The 20937-nt window shown below is 37.0% G+C and overlaps 1 protein-coding gene across 2 annotated transcripts in view; it reads left to right on the forward strand.

The window, feature by feature from the left end:
• mki67 (marker of proliferation Ki-67) overlaps positions 1–20937 on the forward strand; it is a 30816-nt gene that overhangs the window by 1585 nt on the left and 8294 nt on the right. The window contains exons 3-14 of one of the 2 annotated variants that reach the window (XM_051674456.1): positions 6033–6114; positions 6243–6358; positions 6535–6607; positions 8580–8631; positions 8754–9434; positions 11410–11645; positions 11744–12263; positions 12345–12466; positions 16189–16363; positions 16752–16874; positions 17716–18827; positions 19056–19107. In XM_051674456.1, coding sequence (XP_051530416.1) covers positions 6033–6114; positions 6243–6358; positions 6535–6607; positions 8580–8631; positions 8754–9434; positions 11410–11645; positions 11744–12263; positions 12345–12466; positions 16189–16363; positions 16752–16874; positions 17716–18827; positions 19056–19107 — 3344 coding nt within the window. The remainder of the gene's footprint in view (positions 1–6032; positions 6115–6242; positions 6359–6534; positions 6608–8579; positions 8632–8753; positions 9435–11409; positions 11646–11743; positions 12264–12344; positions 12467–16188; positions 16364–16751; positions 16875–17715; positions 18828–19055; positions 19108–20937) is intronic. The other variant, XM_051674458.1, reaches the window with a different exon arrangement.

The raw sequence follows: 20937 nt of genomic DNA on the forward strand, positions 1-20937 counted from the left end.
TGTGCCGTCTAGCGCCCCCTGGTGTAAAGACAGTTTTGTGTCTCACAAAATAGGTTATTTCTGACAACATTTGGGTCAGTATCAAAATATGTTGACAAACATGTCCCTTGACTTTATTAGTAATGAAATAGCTTCCTAATAGCGAACAAATAAAAGGTATCATTCTATAACCTAACCTTTAATGATATGAAATGGCTTGACTCTGTTTGAATTATATAATATATATATATATATATGAAATCAATTGCCTGAAGAAAAAAAAATCCTTGTCCCCTTCATCTGTTACATGACTTCTATGACATTTAAAGTTATGTATTTATTTTTAATAGAAGCATTAGTGCAAGGCCAAACAAGTGTTCAAAAATAGCAAAACAAAATTATGAATAATAATTTGAATAATTTAAAAATAATGTTTGTCCCTTAATTTCATGGCATGGCAAAACTTTTTATTTATTTATTTTTATTAATGTTTTAAAAATATTTTCAGAGGCTGCTTAAATATGCATATAGTGATTTTTTTCCAGCATGTTAAAAGGTTATTAATTCACATTTTAACTGTAATATTTTCACACACACATGTGGTGTTGTACCCCATTGAACCCTCAAAATTTGGTGTTGTAACCGATTTAACCCTCATTAGTGTTAATTTAGTGTTAACTTCGTTCGTGAAACAAAATTAAATAATAAAAGAGCAACAGCCAAGTTGTTCTTTATGAATAAAAATAATGTCAACAGGTTACAAAATGTTTACCCTCAGCGTTTATGGACAAAAACTGAACTGAATGGGAAATTTAAATATTTTGTAAGTTGGAAAGTAAAAATTTTTTGAGAGTGACCCATTTGCAGTTTGGGTCAGTTCCTCATAAATCTGTTGTGTGACTTTAGAAAACATGGAACACAGCACACGAGTCATATGGACTACTGTTTACGGACACAGTTATACACTTTTGTTGGAAAGCAAAGTGCATTTTAAGGGAGCACACTACAATAACACATACATTTTGTCATGAATGAACCAAGAATTGGTACTGAGAATATGTAGTTAAAGATGCACATTGAGATATGTTGTACTTGTAATAAGTGGTGTTTTATAAAAAATAAATTAACTGAGTGAATACAATATTTTTTTTATTTATAATGAACAAATAAAGAATTCTTTTTAATGACATCTCGAGCATAGTCCTTGAAAATAAATAAAAATGTGCTTAAAGTCCTTGAATTGAACTTTGAAGCATCTGTATGAACCCTGTGTATATGTCTATTACAGTCATCCTATTTTGCAAATGATTCACTTAATTGTTTCTTTCTCACATGTTTGGTGACTAGCAGAGACAGTACTATCTATGCAATACGGTACCATTTTATTTAGTTTGTACGAGTCAAACTCTTAGTTACATATTATTACAAATTGATTTATTTTTGACTAAGTTTAGACAAAGCATTTTTTATCCATTGTTTAGTTGGAAAAAGTATTCACAGTTAGACATTTGAGGTATACCGTGACAAATAACATGCACAATATTGTGATCGTGAGCACTTAAAAATACCAGTGTTTCCCATTAATTACCTGGACTATGGTGGTCTAATTTGTCCCGCCACAGTTTCATAATTAACCGAAAATATTTTTACACCTCTCATAAAATCATAATATCTCTAACGTTGTGTTTTGCGCCATTGCTTCAGCAAAGCATCTCTCCGTCTCAGCCCCCGCTGTACGTGCGCATGCTCACACACTGGAACCGTCAACTTTATTATCAGCGGCTCTGACAACGTAAATATTTTCAGCATCTGAGGAGCAAGTTCAACACAGGTAACCACTTTTGCTTCATTTCTTTGATGGCTCACAGCGCTCAACAATAACGGTTGTCCGGGACAAGTGGATTTTTGAAGGGGCAAGTGAAAGAGAATTTTACTTGCCCGACCGGAGAAGTAGACTGATTAAAACATCAATAACAAAAAAATATCCAGCTATATTTGTGATAGCCTAGGCCTGTGTCGCTTATTAGAAAGCTCATATTTTTATTGTGCTAGTCAAAGTTATCAAGAGCACATAATTTTATAATTCGCTAGTGTTCTAGTAACAACTGCGCCCTGTTTGATTTTCTTACGGGGGAGCATACCCCCGGACCCCCTTAGAGCGGGGGTTGGGAACCTATGGCTTGCGAGCCACAAGTGGCTCTTCTTTAAAAATCAAGTGGCTCGCCGGGTGTCTCACCATTCACCAACACGATCATTTTAAACAGACTAGAGATAATTTTGTGTGGGTGTGATTGCAAAGCTTGAAGTCAATGACACTGTTTTGATTTCCTTCCAAATTTGTCGTACACCCTACTCCTGGTGAACAAGGTTTGAAATGAAAATTTTTCATGTGGAGTATTTTGCTGATGTACCAGCCACTGTGGAAGGCGACCTGAAAGACTTCTCGGAGTGATATATTACAAGAAATTAGATGCGTGTTTGACAAAACCTGATTATATTTTGAAGAACAAACGAAAGAAAAGCCGCCAATGCGCAACTGATTTTATGTGCGCAGTGAGCGCTGCCGTTCACGAGTGCAATGAAAGCGCTTCTAGACACGCACATGCATGGAGTTCTGGTCCTCGTTTCCCAATAACTATTGACCTTAGCTGTTATATCATTTTCTACGAGCAATTTTATGAACATTCATTATCTTATGTGCACCCAGGGTGTGATATAGCACCCGCAAAATGTGACGAGGCTCAATCCAGTTCGCGAGCTCTTCGTCCAAATGTATTTCATGCGTGAGTCATTTTGCTCATCTACCCGCAGCAGGCGGGTGACCTGTAAAACATCTCGGAGTGACACATGACGACAAATGCTGTTAGTCAAAAAGACACGCTTGAACACACTTTATTATATTTTTAAAAACGGACAAAAGAAAATGTTCATGTCTGATTCGCTGTTTGTTCAGAGGCATGCAACGGGACCCTGTCTCATGGAACAAGTGCATGTAAAGAGTTACCACTCCTTTTTCTCTGTTTCATTCAACTGAAAACTGTTTGGAAGAATAATATAATCTATGAGAATGCTGCAAATGATCTCCGATCATCTCGTGAGGTGCTGTGAGTTTAGTTTGCTTTATTTCCAGGGAGCAGTTTGCTCTTACACGTTGTTTTCCAATCATTTATTTTATTTCCTTTAGGCAGCATAAACTGTTACCAAAATGCAATACATACACATTCGATAAGAACACACATTTGGCAGCATTTTTTGGGAACACAAGGGAATTAGGCTTATTTGTTATTATGATGATGATGATTATTATAACTCTTTACATTTTATAATTGTCTTTAGTTCTTAATTTGTACGCTGTTAGTAATTTTTCACTTGTGATGCCTGCGTGATGGCAAATGGGGCCGTTGGAAGCTGTAAATGTTTGGATTTGGGGAGGTGATTATAAGAATTTTTTAATCACTTCGTTATTTTAATGGCTTTTTTCGTTTCATTTAAGTGCAATTTGAATTTAGAAATGTCTTAAGTTGGTGTTTCAAATGAATTTTTAAAGCAAAATCAATAAAGCAAAAATATTCACCGACCTTGGGGATTGACCATATAATTGGATATTGTGATATTTTAAATGCAGTTATCATTAAAATATTTTGTACATATCGCCCAGCCCAAAAGAGAAGTTACATTTTTCATGAACAATTGTAAAATGAATTTTATGGAGACCCGCACAAACGCGTGTGCTCAATTCCATATTGCAACATGTTACCTATTCATTTTTGCATATTTGTTTGTTTTTGAGTAGTCTATGGGCAATATAAACATTTTATTTTATTGAAAAACTTTTTTGAAAATGGTAAGTTATTCGTTTGTGGTAGGATGAAAAAAATGCATCAACCAAAAATTTTAAACTTGGCTCCTTAGTGAAAAAAGGTTCCTGACCTCTGCCCTAAATGGTCAAAGGTCCACCCACCACAGTCTCACAAAATCGTGTGGGAAACACTGAAATACTGTGAATTTTTAGATAACCTATTAACCAAATTGTTTAGATTTGCATAAAAAAAATGTCTAAACCATTTCTGTAGCGTTTTCATCTAGTGGTCGGCTGATGTCCAGAGAGAAGGGGGGCCCCCGTTGGGCCGATATAATGAAGTTATTTCACACAATTTAATATAGTAAATAACAAAAATAAAATTGCTGAAAAAAAATAAACTCTTATTTAGCACTATATTTACTCGCACAGAACAAAAAAATTATATTGTATTTTAAATGGTTGATAGCAGTTTCTTCAGATTTCTGTTTAGTCATCAAATGTTTGTAATTTATTTGCACATGAAGAAATTAATATATTAGGAAGAAGGAAATAACCCTGACTTAAACCATGGATGGCATGTCCACATTAGCAATTGCATTTTCACAAAAAAATACAGAATCAAACCAATTGTACATACAGTGTATAGTGAAGTAGACATTTACTCATAGCACATGTGAATCACTTTTTCCTTGCATCCAAAAACTTAGGCAGCTGACTTTCTACCATGCTGCCTAATCAGTTAATGGTTACACTGACAGCTGTTTTGAATGAATGGAACTCTTAAGGAAACTGGTCTCTGAACAGTTTGAAAAGCACCTTATTTTCATCCTACCTCCGTATACAGCCTCCAGAGGCAGCATTTTCCTAGTTTCGGATGCTGCCTTGAAGTTGCGCTCGTGCAGATCCAGCAATCTCCTGACAGTCTAAATGGCCTGGATCACCTTCTTGGATTGTCTTCATGATTTGTGAATCAGAGGAACTCTTGATCCTGATACTGAAGTTTTTGGTTCTGGCTGATAGAATATGCGCTTCAGAGGAAAATATTAGATGAGCGCTCGACAGGAGTAAAACGCTGGATTTTTGTGAGGTTCGTGAAATGACATCTGTTTAAACAAGATATCTGCGTATTTGCAAATGGTATATAATAGTTTTATTGATTTGCCTTTTATCATTAGAAAAGTTACAGGGAACTGTTGATGAGAGGCTGTTAGTATACATGCTTTAGAGGAAAATAAATATGTGCTCCACAGGATGCTGAATCTTCTGAAGTTGTGTGAGGTTGGTTTATTATCTGTTTAAAGGAGATATGCGCATATTTGCAGACGGTATATGATATTAGTTTTATTGATATTTGCCTTTTTATCATTAGACAAGACAGTTAAAAGTTACAGGGAACTGTTGAGGAGAGAGAGGGAGAATGAAACAGGTGAGCACTTTATGAGCTCAAACATGTGCCGCGACTCTGATATGCGGACCGTTTAAATGACACTGTGTTGCACACCAGTCTATAATTGTAGTAACATGATGGCACATAACAAAATGAACCGTAACTGGTAGTTTACATGTCTCTGTCACTTCACGTGCAAGCAAGTGATTTTCGGCACCCTAAAAAAAATAATCATCCAAACGGGAAAATGTATCGGTCAACCACTTTTCCATCAGTAAATCAATATTCCCATGATGCTAATAGGGAGACATCTCAAATTACTAGGAAACTCAAATTCATGTTTCTTTTTCAATTAAACTTTTCCTTCAATGTTATCATTGTTACTTGTTCATTTGCAATGAAAATAAACTGTAATAAATTTGATAAATGCAAAATAGAAGCATTGGACTCAGACTTTTGAAAGCCACCATGTCTCTTTGAATCTTAAATGGTTTGAACTTTGCAGTTACTTTGTGATCTTAATTTAAAAAGTACAAAACAAGTAACTAAATCTTGTATTTAAGAACAACAAAGTTTATTTATCTTTCAACCTGTTTTGTAATTCAATACAGTACCATGATAAAACATTATACCGTGATAAATGCTTCAGTTATCGTCAGTAAAGAGTTTGATAACGATGAATAAGAATCACTAGAAATTGCTTTTGCACAAACGAACAGCTGCCAACGTGTCCAGATGTGCAAGGTCACAGCATGCGAGAGATGCATGTGCCTTTTTATTATCTTAAAACATGTATATTATACTTTAATATTTTACATTTACCAAAAAGATAAAGCAGTTTTGTGTTACTCTTTACTTTTTTAGGATGCTGGACTGTGATATTCGAATTCAGCTGCCACAAGTGTCAAAAGAGCATTGTAGAATTGAGCTGAATGAGAATAAAGAGGTAATTATATTGTGGTGTTATGAGTTTGAATTTGATCTTATTTGTCCCCCAGATATTTCTTATTTGTTTTTATTCCACATGGAGAACATGATAAAGTTAATTCTAAATTTACAAATTCTCTCTTTCAGCTTATTTTGACAAATTTAAGCTCTGTGAACCCCACACGTGTTAATGGAGAAGTCCTACAACAGTCTGAACGTTTAAAACATGGTGATCTCATCACAATCATTGATCGTTCTTTCAGGTGAGTCCGTTTTCTCCCTAATAATTATTAGGATGATGATGATAATAATAGTAATAAATATTGATGTTCCTGTCAAGTTTTCTTTCTCTGAGATTCCTCATTAATAGTCAGATTAGTTAATATTTGATAATGGAGTAATTGATATTCTTGTGTGGTCTAATTGTCTCACACTTAAGGTTTGAGTATCCACCTCCAAAAACACCAAAGAAAAAGAGGCTGTCCACAGCTGGAAACGACAAAACAGTTCAGGTGTGTGTATTTGACATGAGGCTTATAAGATTTCTGGCAAATGACGGGTATCTTCGTTTTAGGTCTGTCAGTATAACATGTTTAATAAAAAAATTTTTAATAAATCTACACGTACGGTATGTAAATTCTGTAATAAGCTTCAATTGGAGCAGTTCAAGCTTGAAGTACCACCTAAGTGCAAAGCATTTCTTTTCTGAGTCCGTAGTCAGCCCATTCATAGCTGCTACTACAGTCTCCTACAGTAATATAATGTCTTTGAATTATCTTCGTTTTGGGGCTTTTCTCTGCATACAGGTGCATCTCAATAAATTAGAATGTCATGGAAAAGTTCATTTATTTCAGTAATTCAACTCAAATTGTGAAACTCGTATATTAAATAAATTCAGTGCACACAGACTGAAGTAGTTTAAGTCTTTGGTTCTTTTAATTGTGATGATTTTGGCTCACATTTAACAAAAACCCACCAATTCACTATCTCAACAAATTAGAATATGGTGACATGCCAATCAGTTAATCAACTCAAAACACCTGCAAAGGTTTCCTGAGCCTTCAAAATGGTCTCTCAGTTTGGTTCACTAGGCTACACAATCATGGGGAAGACTGCTGATCTGACAGTTGTCCAGAAGACAATCATTGACACCCTTCACAAGGAGGGTAAGCCACAAACATTCATTGCCAAAGAAGCTGGCTGTTCACAGAGTGCTGTATCCAAGCATGTTAACAAAGTTGAGTGGAAGGAAAAAGTGTGGAAGAAAAAGATGCACAACCAACCAAGAGAACCGCAGCCTTATGATTGTCAAGCAAAATCGATTCAATAATTTGGGTGAACTTCACAAGGAATGTACTGAGTCTGGGGTCAAGGCATCAAGAGCCACCACACACAGACATGTCAAGGAAGTTGGCTACAGTTGTCATATTCCTCTTGTTAAGCCACTCCTGAACCACAGACAATGTCAGAGGCGTCTTACCTGGGCTAAGGAGAAGAAGAACTGGACTGTTGCCCAGTGTTCCAAAGTCCTCTTTTCAGATGAGAGCAAGTTTTGTATTTCATTTAGAAACCAAGGTCCTAGAGTCTGGAGGAAGGGTGGAGAAGCTCGTAGCCCAAGTTGCTTGAAGTCCAGTGCTAAGTTTCCACGGTCTGTGATGATTTGGGGTGCAATGTCATCTGCTGGTGTTGGTCCATTGTGTTTTTTGAAAACCAAAGTCACTGCACCCGTTTACCAAGAAATTTTGGAGCACTTCATGCTTCCTTCTGCTGACCAGCTTTTTAAAGATGCTGATTTCATTTTCCAGCAGGATTTGGCACCTGCCCACACTGCCAAAAGCACCAAAAGTTGGTTAAATGACCATGGTGTTGGTGTGCTTGACTGGCCAGCAAACTCACCAGACCTGAACCCCATAGAGAATCTATGGGGTATTGTCAAGAGGAAAATGAGAAACAAGAGACCAAAAAATGCAGATGAGCTGAAGGTCACTGTCAAAGAAACCTGGGCTTCCATACCACCTCGGCAGTGCCACAAACTGATCACCTCCATGCCACGCCGAATTGAGGCAGTAATTAAAGCAAAAGGAGCCCCTACCAAGTATTGAGTACATATACAGTAAATGAACATACTTTCCAGAAGGCCAACAATTCACTAAAAATGTTTTTTTTTTATTGGTCTTATGATGTATTCTAATTTTTTGAGATAGTGAATTGGTGGGTTTTTGTTAAATGTGAGCCAAAATCATCACAATTAAAGGAACCAAAGACTTAAACTACCTCAGTCTGTGTGTATTGAATTTATTTAATACGAGTTTCACAATTTGAGTTGAATTACTGAAATAAATGAACTTTTCCATGACATTCTAATTTATTGAGATGCACCTGTATATTAATTTGATTAATTAGTGTATTATAATTAATTTGACAGCAGTTTTAATTGATTTACTGCCTTTCTTAATTTGTGTCTTCATTAATTGTTTATTGCAGGAAAAAAACACCCCTGCTCCTTTGGAGAAAAGGAAATCGGAGAATTCCTTTGGTTAGTGGCTGAGTTTGGGTCATTTGCTGCAATATTCTATGCTTGCCATCATTTTATTTATTTTTTTGTTCTGATAGAGTTCCAGTTCTTATGAGTGATTGTCCTGTGTATTGTATTTTCAGAAACTTGTTTAAAAGATGGGTCCAATTTGCCCCCATCTATGGATCAAACTGTTGAGACAGCAGAAGATGGCAAATTTAAGAAGGACAGTATGTCTCCATTCTGTGAGCTCTACCAAATGGTTAAACAGGACTTGGCTGCTAAATCTCCGTGGAAGCCTGGGCTAACGAAGACACCTATTGCAAGACCTCAGGTTGACCATGAAGAGCATGTCAGGGATGAGCAAGAAGTTCCCACGGCAGATGTTAAAAGTACTCCTAAACGGGTCACAACCCCATCTACTAAGAAGCGAAGATCCTCATTTCTGGAGGAGAAACCTGCTGAAGATATGCCATCTATAGGGTCTAGCACCCCAGAGAAAAGCTTAACTCCTGTGTCTCAGAAAAAGAGAACACCCTCAAAAACACCTCAGAAGTTCAGCGCCGGTGAGGTAGTCCAGCAGATTCTCATAGAGGAGAAAACACCCAAATCCCCGAAAGGAAGCCGAAGCAATGGATCTCAGGATCAGAGCATTGTTCTCCAAATATCTTCATGTCAACCTCAGACTCCAGGCCCAGAGGGTAAGAACATTGATGTGAAAATGTCACCAAGAACTTCCCCAAGAGCAAATGCTGGCAAAAGGTTTCAAGTTCAAGATGTTCTGCATGAGATTAAGACCACCACACCGGTTTCCAAGGACAAAGGTGAGATTGCACCTTTTTCTGTTTCTTACAGTCGGCATGAAACAGAAGTTGCGACCGATATCCGTATTGAGGTATTTCTGAGTGAAACAACTTATCGAACAAGAAAAAAATGTAGGGCGGTGATTTTAGATTATCCATTGGTTGTTGATTGGATTGTGAAAATATGGGTGTTGCACAAGCGGAACAGAGGCAGATGTGAATGCGAGTTTGCAGCGGACACACACACACCCTTACTACCGTGCTGCTCGAGTCAGAGCCGGTTTTTGGTGAAATTGAGCAGTAATCTGAACACATTTATGATCAAAATGACAACATAAACGCACGAGCACATCACGGCCTATGCTTACGAAGAGACTGTAGATAATATTTTAACGTTTTGAATCACAATACACTAAATATAAAGGGGAAAAAAATATTTACTCATGCTGTGCATCCCAAGATAACTGCATTCAAAAATATAAGTCAACTCCAGAGGCATCCGAAGCGTTGTATTCATTAGTGATCACCTCAGCAATTCAGCCGTGAAATGTCTCTAACACAACCGCGAATTCGTCGTTATTCCTCTTCATTCGAAATGTAAATTCAAGCCAGCTGACCCGTAACCAAGGAAGTTTGGGTTAAGGAACGATAGTTTTGAAGGAAAACAGATGAAAATACACCTTGCCATCTTCACCAATAAGCAATTGATGCTTCTTTCAACTCTATGCAAGGTTGCGGTATTTATAAGAAAGGGGCAGGGTTTAAACAGACAAAAAAAAAAATGACATAAAAGAACCATTAAAACACCATTAAAGCAGTTCATATGACTCGTGCATTTTATTCAAAGCCACTTGAAGACGTGCGATAGCTCAGTGAATCACAAAAGGCTGTGTTTAATAAGTAAATATATAGTATGCGCAGCGCCAGCGCGTTACTGAATGGTGCTGCTCTGTTGACACAATCTCACGCACAGGCTGGTGATGCACTCACAGCGGTGCGCTACTCAAGAACAGCATCTCAGATGTAGATGCTCAATAGTTCGGTTCACTTATAATAGAACGGCACCAGAGGTGCATTTTACCAGAATTTGAATAAGAAGCAAATTAAACTACTGTGAACTTCCCTACAAACAGACACGTACAGGACTTCCTGGAGAGTTCAGAATGTCAAAATAAAAGTGTGAGGGTTTAAAAAGTGCACGATTTAAATATATTACTGTTGTATTTAAAATTAAAGTCAATAATAATAATATTAATAACAATTTATTATTATTATTATTATTATTATTGTCATCATTAGTATTTGTTTACAATTTATAACAATATTTAAGTTGAATGGGTTCCAATAAATAACTGTGTGAATGAAAATTGAATTGATGTCTAATTTTGCTGCTACATTATCCAGTATACTAGTTAATAATAAAGTGTTTCTTAATAATCTTATACATTTATATTGAAATAATGTGTAGTTAGAGGTTTGTGTTTCTTTACATATTAAAGAGTACTCCCAATTAGTTCCACATAAGAATGTAAAGATATTCTAAACTGATTATGCAAAAAACGTAATTGTTTTATTTTTTATATGCCTGGATAATAGAACACAGGGTGTAGTGATATAAATACACATGGAATAATATACATTAAGGAAAAATAGTCATCGAAAATATGAAATTACGTCACTGTTATTTTTAATGCCAGGATAAAATAACAGGCAGTGATATACATATTAATTAATGTACAAAACACCAGGTACATTAAGGTTTATATGAGGTATCGGCACATTACATTAAATTCTAAAAAAGAAACAATGTAAATAGCGGCATAAGAATGCTTAGTTCTTATACAAAAGCTCGTTCAGAACCAACTTAAGCACCGAAAAACGCTGTTATTGTAAATAAGCCTTAACACTGCAATTTTTAGTGCATTATCATATCCACCTTTGGGCTTTTGGGTAAATGTTTCACAAATACAAAAATTGTTATACTTTTTTCCTTCAGATAACACATCAGTTAATGAGCAGTGTGATGCTAACAAATCGCTCTCTGATGTAACCGCTCTTAATGTAAAGAGAAAGCGGGTTTCCTTTGGTGGGCAATTGAGTCCAGAGCTCTTTGACAAGAGGCTGCCCCCCAATTCCCCCCTCCGCCGCGGATCAACCCCAGGGCGACGCAGTTTAGGACTTTCACAAAAACCCCAGTCTCTCCTACGGAGAGCATCGACCATTGGTCTTTTGGTAAAGTTTTGAATTTTTTTTTTTTGGACAATTTAATTTCTATCTTTTAAAACTTGAAGGTTTTGAAACTTGAAAAAATTGTAAATGTCTCTCTTCAGGCCCTTCGATTTGAAGCAGTTGCTAAGGCTCAAAATAGTGCTTCAAAGAAAGCATCACCTAAACGGGCAGCATCAGCAGTGAAGACTCCATCACCTGCCAAGAGGTCACCAAATACCAAGGCTAAAACTCCATCACCAAAACGTCAAAAGTCACCTTCTGGTGCAACCAGAGTACCCTCATCATCCTCTTCCCCTGCTACACCTGCATCTGCTCGAAGGGCTTCAAACTCAATGATCAAGGTTTTGGGTGATGGATCTGTAACCGAAACGCCTAGAGCGCAGGGGCGGTTTTCAATCTCTCGTGTTAGCACTCCATCACCTGTCCAGGATCAGGAGGAAAAGAGTGAAGTGGAGCCAACCATCGTAGACAGTGTGCCTCAGGAGTCCGTAACACCAAAGATCCCGTTACGAAGGAAGAGCATGAAATCTTCTGCACGAAAAACCCCCAAAAGTGCTATTAAAAGTAAACTTGATGTCATGCGTTCAAGACGCAGTGGAGCATCACTGGCTAATCTGAAAGGTAAACTAGTTAATTTTTATACAGTTATGTGTTTTCCTTTTCTGATCGGATTAAAAATTTATTTTTTTCCTCTGTTTTAAGTGTTGACCTCTTGGGCTGATATTGTGAAGTTTGGTCAGACCAAACCCCAAACAGAAGTCACAGCTAAGAAAAAAATTATGAAGGGCAGAATGGTCAAGAGAACTATAGTATCAAAACTCAAGGTAAGCTACAAAAGAGGGCTCTTTTTCTGAATAAAATGCAAGTTGTTTTTGTTTGTTATAACGTTTTGGTTAATGGGTTTAGCTATCTTAAAGGGGTCATGAATTGGAAAATCAAACTTAACATGATATCTTGACATAAGTTCATAGCACTATAAAACACACTGTAAATTTCAGAACCGAAAACGTATTCGTTAGTCCAAAAAAAGGCTTTATTGAAACCAATGTGCCAAAATGGCTTGCTCTCTACTTCCTCCTCACTAATATGTCATAGTGAGGTATTACATCAGCACAGGCCAGCCTCTGCATAAACAGATCAACGCCTACTTTATCTTCGACACTGCTTAGGCCCGCCCACCGGTCTTGCGGTTAGAGTAGAGCGGTGAGATTATTTTGGAACAACAGGAGGTGTCACGATGGCCATGAAGATGTCAAGACGTTGCAGTGCCAGGTTGTGGGAAACTAGATCTCTTGCATTTGCTTCGCAAGGATCCCAACATTAAGTGAGTGGCTGACGTTTATTTTTAATGAAGTCCCGGATCGCGTCGGTAAGAACGTGTTTGTTCCCTTCATTTTACCGATGATTCTTTTACAAACAAGACACAGTTCGAAGCAGGCTTTGCAGAGACACTTGAATTAAAAGTTGATGCAGTGCCAACTATATTGGACCTGACAGTGATGTCGCAACAAACAAGTGTGTGTCCATGTTAATTGTTTTGCTTCATATGATACAGATTGTTAGATGTGTATTGATTTGATCCTAGTGATTTTAGATGCTCGTGTATTAGTTTAAATGCACAGGGATCTCTAAGCAGCATATATTTTCTTGTTCTGTTGGCATGATGGCACAATTGCCACAGATGCTCCTAGAGTATTGATATCAATATATTTAGACAGTCTCTTTACTTCTTAATGAAAACATGACTCATTGTAATGAACAACGTATGCGTTTGTCACTACACTGAATATAAGATGAAAGATGATTATATGACAAACGACAGTGCAACAAACACCGGTGAATTTATCCTGTATGCGTTTACATGTTGCATGGTAAGTGTATCCTTTCACAGTTATAAATGTGATAGCACCATGTATTTACTGTTTATTTTGTTCTGTCATGCGTTACTCAGCATTTGTAAAACACGGAAATGTTTCACCGTTGGAAAATGCCCCAACTATGTAACAAGATACAAACCGTTGTGTCGCGTCTTGGTTCAAACAAGAATAAAAGTAATACCTATTACACAAATAGACGAGTAAATTACAGTGATTACTTGCCACGCTGTCACAGACTGCCGTATCCGTGGTGTTTGTGGAGGGGGTTAATTTTCTTCAAATTCAGGATCAGAATCTGGCTCAAACATGTATGGATGAATTTTTCCGGTTGTCATTTTAACCATCCAAAGTTTTCAAAACAACCCCACATGCGCTTAATGGCGGGGGCGTTTACACTTATCCACATGCAAAGATGTTTCCCAATCACAGCAGTGGCCATTTACACTGAAGTCTTCAAGAACACATGCCCCAAAAAATGGAGCATTTGAATCAGAGGCACAAAAACTGGATAGAAAATGACCAATTATTCCTAAATTATGACTAATTTTAATGAAAAAAATCACACTGACATAATACTCTTTAATAACTGATGTAATCTGAGGCTTTATTACATGGGATGCCACGATCAGGATAAAGATCATTTAACCTTTTTTTTTATTTTTATTTATTTATTTATTTTTTTAATTTTATTTAAGGACCACTGTCATAGCCGGATATACATAAGCTTTCTGCACACTGTTAACTGAATTGTTGATAATACCATAGTTATTTGTCTAGTATGTCATAATATCAAGGAAAATTTGGTTCCTCATGTCACGAACCCTTTAAATAGGCCTTAAAAACAAGTAACGGTAGGTTTTCAACAAAATATCCTATGTATTTGGATAGATAGCCCTTGTACGATTCAAACTGATAATCCATACTGTAATGTTGTGAAAACCATCCTGATCACTCATTCATACAAAACAATATAGTCATTTAACTTTTGTAAGACACTTTTAGTGTTTGAAAGGCCATATGCGAGGAGGTGTGGATGATCATGAATATTGATGTGATTCACACCTGAGTAGACAAAGACCCCTCCCCTGAGAGAGAATGAATGTGAGGAGACTTAATGATTGAATGTATTATCTGACTATACATTTTCTTTACATAAAGACTTAAAACTTTAGACCTACACTACCATTTAAAAGTTTTTTAGATCTGTAAGATTTTAATGTTTTTAAAAGAAATCTCTTCTGCTCACCAAGGCTGGATTTATTTGATGCAAAATACAGCAAAAACAGTGATATTGTTTAATATTTTTACAATTTAAAGTAACTTCTATTTGAATATATTGTAAAATGCACTTTACTCCTGTGATCAAAGCTGAATTTTCAGCATCATTACTGCTGTCTTCAGTGTCACATGATCCTTCAGAAATCATTCTAATATGCTGATTTTCTAATATGGGCATATTTACAGCACATTTTACACATTTACACCCGAACAGATATTTGCAAGCACAAGCTTCGTTGATGATAATGAGGCAGCATAAACACTAGTTAAAATATAATCTAAACATTCATATTATTTTTATATCATATTACATATCATATTTATATCATACAGCATACAATTTAAATACCTGCTTTAGCCGAAACAACATTTAAATGTAACTAAAACTTGCCTATTAGGACATATTTCAAATTTCAATACTCTGAATACTGGCTGGCAAGTCTGGAAATAGTCCAACTAGGAAAATATGTTTATATAAAATAGCATGTCAACTAATGTAAGCAAAGACTTACTCATCCGAAATTTGTATCCTCGGCTGGATCAAGTCGCTCTTCAAAATGCAAACGTTCTTCGTCGGATTCCCACTCTTCTTATGAGGAAAATGTGAACTCTTCGTCACTATCCAGGACCATCTGTAGAGCTTCCTCACCTGTGTAGCTTGCCATCTTCCAAACGCGCAGAAGAGTGAATGAACTTGATGCTTTTGTCGCTACCGTAAATCACAACTGTGTCTGTGTACAGACCGGAATTAAGCACTAAAACGTGAACTAACATGGTGCATAGATGTAGAAATAATCCTTAAAGAACGATGCAAAACACTAACTTGGCTTTAGACACTGATGTGACACACGTGCTGTTTGTGCTCACACATGCTTGAGACTGCCTGAAAGGAAGAGAAGCTGCAAACTGTCAGAGATTCTCTGCAGCAAGCAAATAAACATTATTGGCGGTAATTCCGCAATTGTCACTATTTAGATTTTTTTAGATGACAACCGAATTTTGCTGCATTATGTGGCCTATTATAATACTTATGCGCAACGGACACAGAGACCACTGCCACTGACGATAATAAAGATGCACCACTGTCCTTTTGCTTTGTCGCATGTGAAACGCAATATACTGTACACAGGATTTTCATATTCGCCATACTGCACTTACTGCGTCGTTGTTTACTCCTGAATCAAGTTTGTTGGCTTACAACACTTGGCCAGTGTTCTCGATCCGTGATGACATGACAGTGATACCGAAGTCTTAAAGGAACTGTAGATCTTTTGCGATATGGGCAATCGGTTAATGAAAATGGCCGAATTAGGTGACCACCGATCGAGTCATAGGAAGTTAATATTGGCTGCTCAGAGCATCCCTAATCTAATTGATTGTTATTTATGTAGACCCCTGCACGAAGGCTGAAGGATGACGTCAGCACTGGACATGCGGCATCTCCAGCCACCATTGTTGTTGGCAAGGCCCATATGAGGACTAACCAGCCTATTGGTGCCGCACCTAAAATAGTGCCCAACATGGCACTATTCAAAAAGGACATGAAAATGGATGAGGATTTTACAGGTTTATACAATGTTGTTAAAAAATATTAAAGGAATAGTTCACCCAAAAATGATAATCCTCATCATTATCTTGACCTTATGCCATTTTAAACTCGTATGACTTCTGCAAAACACACATATTTTGATGGAGATATGATGTGAATACATCTATACATTATATTGGAGCTTGGAAGTGTTGGACCCCATTGACCCTATTGTATACATCTAAGCATATATTTCCATCAAAATATCTTCGTTTGTTTTCCACAGAAGAAAGTTTGAGATGGCATAAGGGTGAGAAAATGAGAGAATTTAACAATTTTATAATTTTTGTGAGAACAGTGTATCTAATAAGTGCTTGTACATACCTGATCGCTTATTCAAATTCTGAATATTGTTTATATTGTTAGGTGTTGCTGACATTTTTAAAACTCCAGCCAACAGTAAATCTAAGAATGTAGTTTCCATGAAAAATGCATGTCCAGAGACCCCTGTGGATGAGATGTCAATTATGAAAACACCCGAAGAATCTGGTAAGTAGTTCAGACTTGAGTATTCTACTGCATGATGTTTTGAAATTACATTTTAGAGGTTTACTGATATGGAATTTCTGGGACGAAACTGATATTTTCACAGTTCATTGTGGCTGATAACTGAATTTGTTTTTTTTATACCTTGGAGCTGATAACTAATATAAAAAAAGAAATTTCACTTAAAATTATTGTTTAAAAGTTTGGAATTTGAACTTCACAATCTGCCCATCTCAGCTGCTCCTGTTTAAAGTCCCTTTGAATTGCCTTGATGAGAACAGTTTATTTTTTGGGGCCTGTCGACATATTTCTTGGCAAGTTTTAGGCTAAGTGGGATCATCTGCTGTAAGTAACGATCTGACATTTTCCATATTCCATTTGTTTTATGATGTATTAAGTGAAAACGTAGCAATGATTGCCCCCAAGTAACATACATAACCTGTGTGTGTCGCATATTCGCGTATCAACTTCATGAAACAATACGAGTGTGGAAAACTGCATATCTTTATTAACAGCAGATAATCCTGACTAAAACGAGCCCAAACAAAACATAACATGGTGCATAGATGTAGAAATAATCCTTAAAGAACGACGCAAAACACTAACTTGGCTTTAGACACTGATGTGACACACACGTGCTGTTTGTGCTCACACATGCTTGAGACTGCCTGAAAGGAAGAGAAGCTGCAAACTGTCAGAGATTCTCTGCAGCAAGCAAATAAATATTATTGGCAGTAATTCCGCAATTGTCACTATTTAGATTTTTCTGATTATGGACAATAAAATTGAGGACATGTCATGCACCACCTAATTACAATTTCATCTTTTATCTCTGTCCACACAGGTGAAATGATGGTATCTCCATTGAGCGTAGTCTCTGCAGCCAAATGCGGACGTTACAACAATGAAGCAGTAACACGACTTCTGAACAACCAGGATGGTAGTTTAATGGAAGACACAAATGACGCATATGCCCATGAAATCATTCCAGCTAAGGAGATACCCACTGTTGACCAAATGGAGGAAGAGAAGGCTACCCCTGAAACGCCAGTCAGAGCTCCAAAAAAGGAAGCAGCACCATCCCTATGCCTCACTGGAGTCAGAAAACTCATGAAGACACCCAAACAAAGGGCTGAACCGATTGAGGACTTGAGAGGCAAGCTACTGAAGACCCCCAAGGAAATGAAACCTGCCCAGGAGGAAAGCCTAGAAGGTGTTAAGGAACTCCTAAAGACACCCAAACACAGGGGAGCTCCAGTAGAAGACATGGTTGGAGTAAAAAGAGTGATGCAGACACCAAAAGAGAAGAGTAACCCTGTATTGTGTGCGGCTGGTCTTCAAAGGCTCTTGAAAACGCCAAAGGAAAAGTCTGAGCAATGCGAAGACCTCACTGGGGTGAAAGAACTGATGCAAACACCGAAATTAGAGAGAGAGCTGGTGGAGGATACTTCTAGGGTGAAAAGATTGAAGACCCCTAAACAGAAGAGAGAACAAGTTGAAAAGGAGCAAACTGGTGTTCAACAGCTAATGAAGATGCCCAAGCAGATGAGAGAACAAGTTGAAGAGGACCAAACTGGTGTTCAACAGCTGTTGAAGACACCTAAGCAAAAGAGAGGACAAGTTGAAGAGGACCAAACTGGTGTTCAACAGTTAATGAAAACCCCAAAATGCAAAGGGGAACCAATTGAGGATCAGCTGGGCGTAAAGAGGCTGATGAAGACCCCCAAGAAGAAGGCTGAGCCTGTAGAGGACTTAACTGGTGTGAAGCAGTTAATGCAGACTCCAAAGCAAAAAGGTGAACCTGTTAACAATCAGTTTGGAATCAGTGAACTGATGAAGACTCCTCAATTGAGAGGAGTGGTGGCAGTGAAGGATTTCACTGGCTTTAAAGAGCTTGAGGATCCAGAGAGCAGCTTCACCCTAATAACACAAAGTGGTGTGACTGAGCCTACTGAGGTAAACATCAAAGTTACTCCTGTTTAACACCAACACTGTGAGTAGACAACTTGATCATAGTTGAAGCATTATAGTTTTGTCACACCACTCCCATGCAGTGTGGAAATGATGTAAGCCTGATTTGTATGCTTAATGACTAAATGTCTTTGATTCCATTCGTGCTCTGACTTGAGTTTTTATTTTCAATATTTTCACCAATAACAGATCCTCATGTATCTTAAATTTTAGATACAAGAGCCTATGGAAGCTGTGGAGAGGGATTCTGCTTTGCCAGCTGAAGGTGAGTTTTGTTTTAGCATTTTTGTAGTGTTCTAGTTTTAGTTTTTCGGTGTGTGCAGTGTTTCCCCCAGGATTATTTTCAGCAGCTGTGCTGTTCTACAAACGTCCACAAGCCTGATCGGCTGGACCCGTATTTACGCGTGTAAAAATAAAAATGTATACACTCAACAACTTGTTAATACAGAACACAGGACTTGAAAATGTTTAATGTTTTGAATGTTAGTAGGGCTGCCCTCTGATAGTTGACCAAACGTTAGTCAATGAGAAGAGTCTTGGTCGACCATGTTTTGATTGGTCGGTTGGTCGCATAAAAAAACTCCACATAAAAATGACGAACACCGTCGTTATTACTGCTCGTTGGACGCTAGGTGGTACTATGGGGTAATTTTCGTCAAGCAGGGTTAGGGTTAAGCCTACACAATAGAAAAGACACCTTCAAACTTTGAACTTTATTTTAACTAAAAATTCAAATGAAACTGGAAAAAAAATAAGTGCAATTAAAATGTGTTCAACTTTTTGAAAGATGGTTTTACAACAGTTGTCAACATCTCTCTGGCAAATAACTACTTCATCTGTGCATTCTCTAACAGATGGGTATTTCATTGTCCGGGAAAATACATCGTGTATGCATAAATTCGTTTTGATCCCTCCTTCACGATATCTCGCAATATCCAATTACGTCGGCAAACCCGGGCCTGAGGGATCGTGAATATTCTTGCTTTGGTGATTTTGCATTGAAAATTAAATTGAATTTAAAAAATGAAAAACTGAAATCAAATACATTTCTAAATTCACATTGCACTCCAAACGAAATGAAGAAGCAAATAAAATAATGAAGTGATAAACAAAATAATATATATTATATCACACACACTCTACCGGTCAAACGTTTTGAAACACTTATTCTTTATTATAATTTTTTTTTTTCATATTTAGAATAATAGTAAAGTCATCAAAACTATGGAATAACATAAATGGAACTATGGGAATTATGTTGTGACTAAACAAAATCCAAACTGTTATATTTTAGCATCTTCAAAGTAGTCACCCTTTGCCTAGAATTTGCAGAAATGTACTCTTGACATTTTCTCAACCAACTTCTTGAGGTATCACCCTGGGATGCTTTTTAAACAGTATTGAAGGAGTTCCCATCTATGTTGGGCACTTATTGACTGCTTTTCTTTATTATTAAATCATCAATTTCAAAAAAACGTTTTTTAAATTTAATTTATTAAATTTTAGTTTTATAATGAAATAAATTAATATGGTGGCACAATTATATTTTTGTCTACAAAACTAATTTCAAACATTTAAGCATATGCCTTCAGATCAAAAGATTTTTAAGATCATGAGAAACATTTCAGTCAAGTGTTTAAACTTTTGACCGTGTGTGTGTGTGTGTATGTATATGTAGCACCTTTCCATTTACCGTTAGGCAAGTCTCCGTCTAAACATGCAGGCAGAAATTTACTTGCACAAATGAAGACAAACAATTATAAATGTAAACATAATTATAATGATGATGATAATCACTGAAATATAAATCGTGGTTTGAGGTGAATGTGTTTTTGTATTTTATCTTTTAATCACAGATGTACAGGCTGCAGAGTTGTTCACAAAGAACTGCTCTGTGGAAATAAAGGGAACTGAACTCAAAGCACCTCCTGAGCTGAGATGTCAGGTCATTTGCAATACTCATAGACCGTACTGTTCTTGCAAATAAAAAAAATTCAGAAGACAGAAACAAAGAAAGAGTGAGAACCTTTTACATGCACGAGACTGCACGCCTCCGGACAAACATACATGCGAATAAACTGCTTTTCTGTCATCT

Source organism: Myxocyprinus asiaticus, chromosome 36 (assembly GCF_019703515.2).
Source record: "Myxocyprinus asiaticus isolate MX2 ecotype Aquarium Trade chromosome 36, UBuf_Myxa_2, whole genome shotgun sequence".
In the NCBI taxonomy this organism is placed as follows: Eukaryota; Metazoa; Chordata; class Actinopteri; order Cypriniformes; family Catostomidae; genus Myxocyprinus; species Myxocyprinus asiaticus.